At 39.9% G+C, this 10713-nt stretch overlaps 1 protein-coding gene across 1 annotated transcript; it reads left to right on the top strand.

Annotated features, from left to right (window-relative positions):
* The first annotated feature begins 8662 nt into the window (after positions 1–8662).
* On the top strand, positions 8663–10264 carry LOC149004962 (uncharacterized). Its single transcript, XM_089169526.1, has 2 exons — positions 8663–9003; positions 9081–10264. The coding sequence occupies exons 1-2, from the start codon at positions 8836–8838 to the stop codon at positions 9600–9602; spliced, it is 690 nt and encodes a 229-aa protein (XP_089025652.1). The 5' UTR covers positions 8663–8835; the 3' UTR covers positions 9603–10264.
* The last annotated feature ends 449 nt before the right edge of the window (positions 10265–10713 follow it).

Here is a 10713-nt window from a genome sequence, read left to right as displayed (position 1 = left end):
TACCTTTTTTAGACTTCGGAGCCTCCTTCGGTCGTTCTGAACTAACCGAACGATCTCTTTTAGGGGCAGCCTCACGTGGCTCCTCCCTTCTTCTGCTAACAAAATTGGACAAATGTCCCTGAGATATTGATCTCTCAATATCTGCTTTTAAATGACGACAGTCATTAGTATAATGACCATAATCCTTGTGGAATCGACAATATTTTTCTCGATCCTGCTGCTCTCCAGGCTTCAAAGGATTTTTGGGTGGCCACTTCAAAATATTTCGCTTTTTGATGATATTCAGAATATCAGCCCGAGGAGCATTCAATGGAGTATACTCACTTTTACCGGGAGATCTCTGCCGCCAAGCCTGAGGCTTTCCAACTCGATCTCGAAGATTCTGCTTTGGCTTCTGCTTTTGCTCAGGAGCCTTTTGTTCTTTAGTGGAGGCTTTGTTGTCTCCTTGGCGTGCATCTAAGATCTCCATGACTTCAGCCTGCTTTTGGCATCTCTGTACCAACTCAGCATAAGTTGTAGGCATATCCTGTAGTAATAGCTCCAGGAGTCTTCGGTTAATGAGTCCAGTGAATAGAGCAATTTTAGCTACTTGCTCATCCAAATTCTCTATCTCCATTGTTACTCTATTGAATCTTTTCAGATACTCTCTGATCGATTCACTCATTCCTTGTCTGATGGTAAACAAGGTTTCTTCTGTCTTCTTGACTTGGATTCCACTCTGGAATCGCCCTATGAATTTGCGTGCCAACTCATCAAAGTTTACGATCCTTCCAAATGGGAGGTTTGAAAACCACTTTTGTGGTGATCCGGTTAAAGATGAACCAAAAACCCTGCAGAGAATTTCATCAGAATTACCTGCAACTGCCATGGTCTCTGCTGATAATAGCCGATGTGGGCCGTAGGATCTCCGGAGCCATCGAATGTAGAAAAGGTAGGCAAACGGAAGTTGTGGGGAAACTGATATCCCACAATTGGCTCGGCAAAGGGGGTTTTCCGAATAACTGAATAAATATCCTCAGTTATTCTTCCTCTAGCCAATTGTACTAGTTTTTGATTGATATTGGCCAATTCCTGACCAATATGAGTCGAGTTATCTTCTGCATTACGATCACGACCTCGAACAACATGATCATCATGAGCTATCCGATCATCACGAACGGCCCGTCCGTCACGAACATTCCGCTCATCGCGAACTGCTCGATCATCACGAACGGTTCGTTTAACAGTCGGTGAGTGAGTCCTCACTCCTGTATCCAACCTTGTATTTGAATCGGTTGTACTTTCTTGTGGTCTGTCAAACCGATCGTCCCGCCTAGGTTGATCGTCGATTCTCCTAGGCCCTCGGTCACCTTCGCGAAAGTTCTGACTGATATTCCGATCTTCAGTCAATCTTTGATCCTTTGGTAATACACGCCTCCCTAAATCGTGATGATCAGGTTCTTGTGGTAATACCACTCGTCTGGTTAGCACGCGAAGTGCTTGGCTCACCTCCAAAAGTTGAATCTTTACCTGATTCAACTGATCTTGGAATGTCCCCGGAGGATCATGTCCTCCTTGACCACCATCTACCTCAAGAGGAGGTAGACTTCCCTGGGGAATATCTAGATTATTCTCTCCAGGAATTTGAACACCAGTATCACGTTGTGCAGCAGCGGCTGCAGCTGCTGCCGATCTAGTCACCATAGCTTTATAAGTCTTTCCCACAGACGGCGCCAAATGATGCGTCCAAAATCTGCTCAGCCCTTAGATCTCCTTGTGATGACCTGCAAAACAAAAGCGTCAGATGTGGCCCGACCGCTGGGGTCGGGAGTCCACCTCCGAAGGCTAAGTCAGTTGATGAACTTAATCACAAACGGCTCTATTAGACGCACAGAGCTAAGGAATGAAAAACTGGGAATGTGATCTAGATCGTAAGCCTCTGATAGTTTACGTCTACCAGTGTGTATATGGATCTGAGTCCCCCTCACCTCGTAGGTAAGTAAGGTTTATATAGAGTGTACCTTCGAATCTCCTTCGTTGGATGCATTTGAGCCTTCTTCTGATAGTCGTTGGATCCTAACAATTAGATCCGTTGAGCGATAGACTTCTACTAGTTTGAACTAGTAGAGGACTCCTAAGATAACCTCACGGTTATTCAATGATTATCCCTTCAATAATGATAAGTGACAGCCGCCAAGTTGTGTCTGCCATCATTAGGGTAATTAACCTAATCCATAAGTCGGATTAGGGCGTGCATGTTGCTAATTTAGTTTTCTTCCTCAGCAAGCTATCTTCTGGACCCGGCTGGCTCGGAAGCGAGTCGATTCCCTCCGTCTCGACAGGGGTCGAGGGTCAAACCGAGTACGAACCAGGTTCGATCATATTTCCTCCGTATCACACTCAACCTTGAAATTCCGAGATACCTCACCGTGAATGATCCCATTCCTATTAACATCATCAAATCCCTGAAAGAAAGAGAGCAACCAATGAAGATTCCCCCACTGAATTTGAGAATATGGAATTCTCAATAACACAGCCAACTGAATATAGCTCCCAACCTTTCACAAATCTCACACTTGCAACCCCAACTGATCCTCACCCTTTAGAAATACAAAACTCCACTCCATCTTCCCTATCCCCACTCTTTCAACATTTTCAATGGATGATACAGCAAGTCCGAAGTCAAAATTTTCATCCAAACTCTTCAAGACATCATCTTAACAATCCAAATTTTGAAAATCACAACATTTCTAGCACAGTTGAGCTATCAACTACTTCTCCTTGTACTTCAACTCTTCCCTCTTACAAGAGAAAATGCATCATCAAAGAACTTGGAGAAGGTACTGATTATTCTAATGCTCACACTAAAAAGCAAAAGACAACTTCTGTTGATTCTGAGGTAGTGATGGCAGACCGTCAATTGCCATCAAAGAAGCCATGATCACCTATTGTCTAAATTGCCGAGGGCTTGGCCATCCCTCAACACATAAGGAGATTAATGCTAACATCAAAAGACTGAGGCCTCATCTTGTATTTCTGTCTGAAACCAAAAGCTCTACTATTTGTCCTAGAACTTTCTCTAGAAAATTAGGTTTTTATTCATATTTTGCTGTCCCCCCCCCCCTCCCCCCTTCATGGTAGTGGAGGTCTTCTTCTATGTTGGCCTGCTATTGTAAGCCTTGATGTTTTGTGGTCCTCTGAATGGTGTATTCATACTCTTGTATCTTATAACTCCACTCGATGGACTATGACTTTTCTTTACTTGAGCTCTTATAGTAACATTAGAAAATATCAATGGTTAACTCTTCACAATTTAGCTCAATTTGTAGATAATGCATGGCTCTTGGGTGGAGATTGGAACTCCTACCTTTCTGGAAATTATAAACTAGGTGGTTTAGCACTTAAACAGCATCGTACTCATGAATTTCAAAAATTCACTTTCGATGCAAATCTTGTCACTTTACAAGCTCATGGTAATAAATACACATGGTGTAACAAACAGAAAGGAAAAAAAGAGGGTTGAAGCTGTATTAGATAGATTCTTGGCTAACACACTTTGGCTCAATACTTTTCCCGAAGCCTTGAAACACGTAACTGTCACAAAATCTGACCATTGTGCTATTCTCCTTCACCTAGACCCCCCTTCCCCGAACACCAAAAAACCTTTCAGATTTGAGAAATTTTGGTTACTTGAACCATCATTTCTGGATATCGTATATAAAGCCTGGTCTTTACATTTCAAAGGATCTCCTGTTGGGGTAATTGTATTACAAATTCTTCAAACATACAAAGATGAAATCGCAATACAATTGAGAGATGAAGATCGTCTTTAGCAAATTTGAAGAGCTTGAAGTAGCAACCGAACGAACCACTGATTGATGAGGTTGAGTCACACCTTGATGCTGTCTTTAAGGTAATTGATGCACCCTACTACCAAGGGTTCTTCGCACCACCACCTCCAAGATAAAGCAACCTCCAACTAGAAGATGAGGTAGTTCTTCTAGTCCCTTAAAGGAGCCAAAAGCTAGAGCACAACACTTAGACAACTCAAGAAAGAAATGAACCTTGTAAAACAAATAATGTGAGTGAGGAGAGTCACAATAGCACACAATATGCAAGGAAGAGTTGGGTTTATATAGGCCCAAACCACACCTCCCCACAAGGGGAGAATCAATTCTCCACCAATGGAGAATCAATGATTTGTCCCTCCTCCACTAATGTGAATAAACCCCCTTGACCTAACCTCCCCACTACTTGGGGAAGTAACTCTCATATTCACTTCTTTGGAATGAATAGGCTTTAACCCATTCAAAGACCTTAACCCCCACTCATGGTAATGGCTATGAATGGTCATGAAGTTGAAATGAGAAATAAAGGTCAAGAGTTAGAATTTGAGTAATTCCACCATTCAAGTTAGCCCACCTCATCACCATGATCAAGACCTTTAAGACCCATGACCAATGTCATGAAGGGCCTCCTTTAACCATGGTCATGAAGGGTCTTCTTTACTCATGGTGCCTCATTACCACCCTTACCTCATGGTGCCTCATTACCACCCTTATCTCAAGGGTCCCACACACAAACAAAACAATTAAATAAAAGAAATGCAAAAACTAATTTTGAAACTTAATATATAGATAATATAGATTTTAATAAAAAACCTAACATCTCCTTCCCAGATCCTAATCTCCAAGCTTCAAGTACCCCCAACAAAAATAAAAAAAATGGAATTGGTCCCATATTGGCGACCTACATAATAAAGAATCTCAAATCAGATTGGACATTGATAATCACATGAAATGTCCTATGAATCTTAGAGATTTACATTGGGAAATCAAGGAAAACAAACTTCTTGCCTTGCTTAGACTGACACTCAATCAGATTGATCAAAAATGGCTCCAGAAATCTAGAACTCAATGGGTCCAACTGGGAGACAAAAATACATAGTTCTACCACACCACAACCATGAAAAGAAGGGCCAGGAACAGAATCAGATTCATTAACTTCAATGGAATCAATTGTGATGAACCTAAACATATTGAGGCTGCTTTTATCTCTCACTTCAAATCAATTTACAATTCCTCAAAACCAAATTTTGAAGATTCATACCTTGATCCCATTAGAAACAGTATCACTGAAAATCATCTCAATATTTTGAACTCCCCTGTTACTAAAGAAGAAATACATAACATACTATTCAACATCCCTGATCAAAAAGCTCTTGGACCCAATGGTTTCTCTAGTGGTTTCTACCACTCTACTTGGGAGATTTGTAAAAAGACATTATTGACCATGTCCATAATTTCTTCAAAACATCCTCTTTCTCAACTTCCATCAATCATACATACATCTCTCTTATCCCCAAAGTTGACATTCCCTCTTATGTGAATGACTATAGACCAATCAGTTTGTGTTATAATGTTAGGTATAAAATCATCACCAAAATCATGGTCAATAGAATCAAGCAAATCCTTCCCACAATCATCTCTTTAATCAGAATGGATTCATCAAGGGTAGACACATTCAAGACAACATTCTCATTGGTCATGAGATAATGCACAAAATAAACCAAAGGAGAAAAGGAAAGAGAGGTCTCATGGCTGTCAAACTTGATATGAGTAAGACCTATGACAGACTTGAGTGGATCTTCATTGAGAGAGTTCTTATGGCCTATGGATTTCCCTCCAATTGGATTAGATGGATTATGTTCTGCATTACAACAACTCAATTTTCTATTCTCATCAATGGAAATCCATCAAAATTCATCAAACCTGAAAGAGGACTTAGACAAGGAGATCCTCTTTCCTCTTACATCTTTGCATTATGTGATGAAGTTCTTTCCACTCATATTGAGAAAGCCCGATGGAACAAGAAAATCGAGGGTATCAAACTCAATAATGGTGGTGAAAGTCTATCTCACCTGGCATTTGCTGATGATCTCGTTCTATTTGCTCAAGCTAATCATAAAGAAGTAGCTCACTTTTATAAGATCATTAGCAAATACTGTCAAGCATCGGGTCAAGCCTTGAACACACAAAAGACTAGAGCCCACTACAGCAAGAGCACCCCAAACTCCATTAGAAATCAGCTCAAATAAAAATTCAACTTGAATCCCACATCTGAACTGGATCTCTATTTGGGTATTCCACTCTTTAGTGGTAAGATCAAGTATATACACTGTAATGATCTCATACAAAGAGTCAACAGCCGGCTCCAAGGTTGGAAGACAAAGCTTTTAAGCTATGCAGGGAAAACAATATTAATTCAATCTGTTACTCAGACCATGCCGAGTCACTATATGTCATGCTTCATCCTCCCAAAAAAGACACTTGCTACATTAGATGCAGCCAACAGGAATTTCTTTTGGTCTAATGGAGATAAAAATCACATTCATACCGTTGATTGGAAAACCATTTGTCAACCAAAAAGCTATGGAGGACTGAATATTAAAGATTTAGAAGCTTTTAACTTTGCACTTATAGCAAAGAAGGTTTGGGAACTGATCATTGAGAAAGATTCGATGTGGTTCAGAGTCATGAAAAGCAAATATTTTAAAAATTGCAGCTTCCTACATGCACATGCCAACAAAAATTCTTCTTGGGGTTGGAAATCCCTAATTAAAGTTTGTGATGCTATCAAGGACAATATCTTCTTTCAAGTGGGTGATGGTGAAAATATTGATGCTTGGTCCAACAGATGGATTGATCCAACTTTGAAGCATTGTGTTCTACACCTGACCCCATTGGAGGCTCCCAACAAAGTCTCACACTTCATCAATCATGGGATTCAGCAGCTGTACACAAATGGTGGAATCCTGATCTTGCACAAATCATATTGAAGATTCCTTTACCTTCAGCCAAGAGACAAGATCACATTATATGGGTTCAAACTCAACCTGGAAATCTCAGAGTGTCTTCTGCCTACAGAATTCTCAGCACCAAGGACCAACATATTCAGATTCATTGGAAGAAACTTTGGCATCTACCTATCAATCCTAGAGGTCTTCATTTCACTTGGAAGCTTCTTCATAAGAAACTCCCATCCCCTTCTCTGTTAAGAAACAAAGGCTGTGATATCCCAGATAAATGTTCATTGTGTTTAGATGAAAAGATTGATCTTAATCATATTTTCTTGAAATGTGATTATGTTAAACAGATTTGGAACAGGTTCAAGGTGTGTTGGTGGATTCAAAATGCAGATATTTGTGAACAAACAAAGAATTGGATCACCAAAATCAAGCATCAATCGAATGAAGAACGAGCTTTGGCCCTCCATCTCACTACTCTCTGGATCATATGGTCCAACTTCAACAAAGTAGCTCATGGGAAACCCAGCAAAACACATAAGCAAATCTGGTGGCTTGCGATGACTCTGAACTCAGAATATATGCAAGCTTGTCCTAACAAAAGTCGATGCAAGAAGTAAAGGAAGAACATCCGGTGGACTGCTCCTCCATTAGAATACATCAAATTTAATACTAATGGTTCTTCTATAGCGGACTCTCACAACAAATCAAAAGCAGGTATTGGTGGTGTTGCTCGTGATCACCTTGGACATCATATACTTAGCTTTGCCTTTCCCAGTGGTGATATTTCAGCTCTTCAAGCTGAAGCTGAAGCTGAAGCTCTGAAAAAAGCCATTCAACTAGCCATCTCCAACAAGTTTAGGAAAGTGATTTTTGAGGGAGACAATGAAGCTATTATCCATCTGATCAACCAGCCAAATTCTACGGTACCTTGGAAGATCAAGCACATTCTGGATGATATATATCAAAATCCTTAAAGATGAATTTGATTCTGTTATTTTCGTTCACACTCTTAGGGAAGGAAATTATGTAACTGATAGACTTGCTTCATTCGCTGCTTCATTCGCTGCTTCATCCCAATCCCCTATCTCCCCTTCCCCCACCTCCCCCCCTCCCCTCCCCCTTCATCCTTTGGTACTTGTACTTTGACGCCACAGGGTGTCTCTTCCCTCGTGGTTTTTCTTTCAAATAAATTTTCTATATTACCAAAAAAAAACATCTATATTGTTGAGCTTGCGGGGGGACATGTTAGGAAAATACAAAGAGTCCAACATGGACTCTCCCAAAGCAAATCTCAGGAAGCATACACCTCAAGCAAATCATCTCAAAGAGTCCAACATGGACTCTCTCAAAGCAAAATGTAGGAAGCTTGTGTCTCAAGTAAACTGCCACGAGATTCAAATTAGAGTTTTTACTCAGATAACACACCTCAGCAGTAGGACTTCTTCATAAGCAATAACTCTTTATCTTAAGGCGATTTCGAATTCAAAAGAGTAGTTGTATCATTGTTGAATACTCTCATAAGCCTCTCTCTTTATGTCATGTACAAACTCCATTAAAAAATAATAATAAAAACAGCAGCATCTCTTCAACCATGGATGTAGGTTGATCCTCCAACCGAACCTCGTTAAGCCTTGTCTTTCTCTCAATTTCCCTTCTCTTTCTCACATAGGATATCAATTTTATCATTTCCAAATCCCAATGGCTCTTCCCTGTCATATCAGTCAATTATTGCTTGACCAAAAAAAAAGTCAATTATTGTAACTACATGGCAGTTTTTCTTGTATAGTTCTTAGGATATTATTTTAAAGCAATTAATCTACATTATAGATAGAAAATGTCTATTTAATATCCATTAAGTCTCAACCATAACCGACCCATCACGCAGCTCTCCTTAATAAATTTAACCCACGAAGATAATCTACGGTCATGGAGTCATCCTTTCATACAGAATTATGTACAAGTAGAACCATCACCATCAAGCTCATCTCTGCTATGTTCCAAAGGCAGAGAACAAGTAAAGAAGGAGCTGAGAAGGTAAAGCAAAGCTAATGGAGTTCTTGATTAAAAATATTGACTTGATCTTGGTACCAGCAGGGCTCTTTATAATGTTCACTTACCATCTCTACCTCGTCTTTCGAGTTCTAAAATATCCTGCAACAACAGTGATCGGTTACGAGAACATCAACAGGACGGAATGGGTTGAGAACATGATGCAGGTAACTTAATCTATATTTATCCCTTTCAATTGAACTCATAAACCTGATTAATGGTTATCTGATCTTTGATTATGCAGAGTGGGAGTAACACAAGTTATGCTGTCACTGTAATTTCGGCGAGCATAACAGCTGCAATCTATTTGGCAACATTTACTCTTACCCTGGGCACTCTGATAGGGGGTTTGGTGGGAAGCTCATCATCTGGGTATCTCTCCAAGAACATTTTCATTATTGGAGACACAAGCACCATCACACTTGCCCTAAAGTACATAAGCATGATCTTGTCTTTCTTGTTGTCATTTGGATCGTTTGTTCAGTCTGCTAGGTATTACATTCAGGCTGATTTCTTCATAAGCACACCCAGTGTTGAGATGCCGGTGCATTACGTGCATTCATCGGTGATAAGAGGAAATAATTTCTGGCAGCTTGGGTTGAGATTGCTTTACCTTGCCATGGCTTTCTTGTTTTGGGGGTTTGGACCAATACCCATGTTTGCTTCATGTGTGGTTATAGTGGTGCTTCTGTTTTTCTTGGACTCTAATTCAACTCCAGTGCCCAATTATCAGCGGATGAAGAAGAAGAAGGTAGATGGTGCGTAAGCAAAGGCTTGATTTGCCTTACATCAGTTAACTCGTATGAGCTAGCGTTTGTGATCATCTTGGAGAAGCAACCCGGTGGATTTTCTTCTTAAGAGTCGATAGAAATTAGGTGCCCTTTGTAGTTTACCCGAAAAAACTTTCCTTCTACGCAAAGGAATACTGAAAAAGTTTGTAGTTATCTGGGAAAGTCAAATGACAGCTCTATACATGAATTTAGAATACGATATCTTTATTTAGAAACTAAGTATCATATTAATTTCATCACCCCAAAGAAAAGAAAAATAACTATCATGTATCCTCGATAATGCACACTTATCTTCTTCTACTCAAAATAATACAATTTAGATTTACATTCAATCATTTCCTTTCTTTTTTACCTTTTCCTTTTGATATTGTTGTGCTCAAAATTGACCATCTCTAGGTAGACTAGGGATTGGTCTTTGAAATCGAACTTACACTTGTTTAACAAAGCAAACAATAAGAGCAGAGCTGGAGCAACACTTGCCCCCAATACATGGGGTGCTAACGGTCTTGAACTAGAAAGTTGCAGAGACAAAGAAAAAGATACAATTACATGCAATGGAAGTGAGTAGAATTCAATTACCTCTAGTTGACAAGAAGTTATAGCATATAGATTAACCTTTCAAGAGTTGTCCATTTGATCTTCCGGAAACTCGCTCGTCCCTTGACACGTCTAAATTTAATATTCACTTCCCTTAACTGATTTGTACTCTTCATTCTGGATGTGTATTCCAAAGTGGTCAAATATTCAGTTTTCTAATTGAGTTTCTACACTCCTTAGTGGGTACACTACCCTTTGAGACTTATCCGGAAAGTCTGGATCCCTTTCTTGGGGCGTGATCTTCATCCCAATTTCCTTTCCTATTACAACATTAAGTAATTCTTCTTCTTCTTCTTCTTCTTCTTCTCTTTTTTTTATTTTTTATTTTTTACTTCTCTTCTCAGCTGGCGAGTTTATATTTTGGGGTGATATTACTAATATAGGTGCTTCTGGATGGGTGCAAACCCAAGACATCCCATGGGAGTTTGGACTTTCAACTAACCCACCGTTAGCAAGTCCGACACTTATTACCTCATTCTCGGCCCCATA

This window comes from Hakea prostrata, chromosome 9 (assembly GCF_041222555.1).
Source record: "Hakea prostrata isolate BN-2017 chromosome 9, UWA_Hpros_2, whole genome shotgun sequence".
NCBI lineage: Eukaryota > Viridiplantae > Streptophyta > Magnoliopsida > Proteales > Proteaceae > Hakea > Hakea prostrata.
The sequence above is the reverse complement of the archived record's forward strand: the minus strand, read 5'-3'. Positions and strand labels throughout refer to the sequence as shown.

Excerpts from the sequence above, each read along its gene's own strand:
- LOC149004962 (XM_089169526.1), top strand. The coding sequence starts at position 8,836 with ATGGAGTTCTTGATTAAAAATATTGACTTGATCTTGGTACCAGCAGGG. Across the intron at positions 9,004-9,080 it reads GGGTTGAGAACATGATGCAG|AGTGGGAGTAACACAAGTTA; the intron begins GTAACTTAATCT and ends TTGATTATGCAG.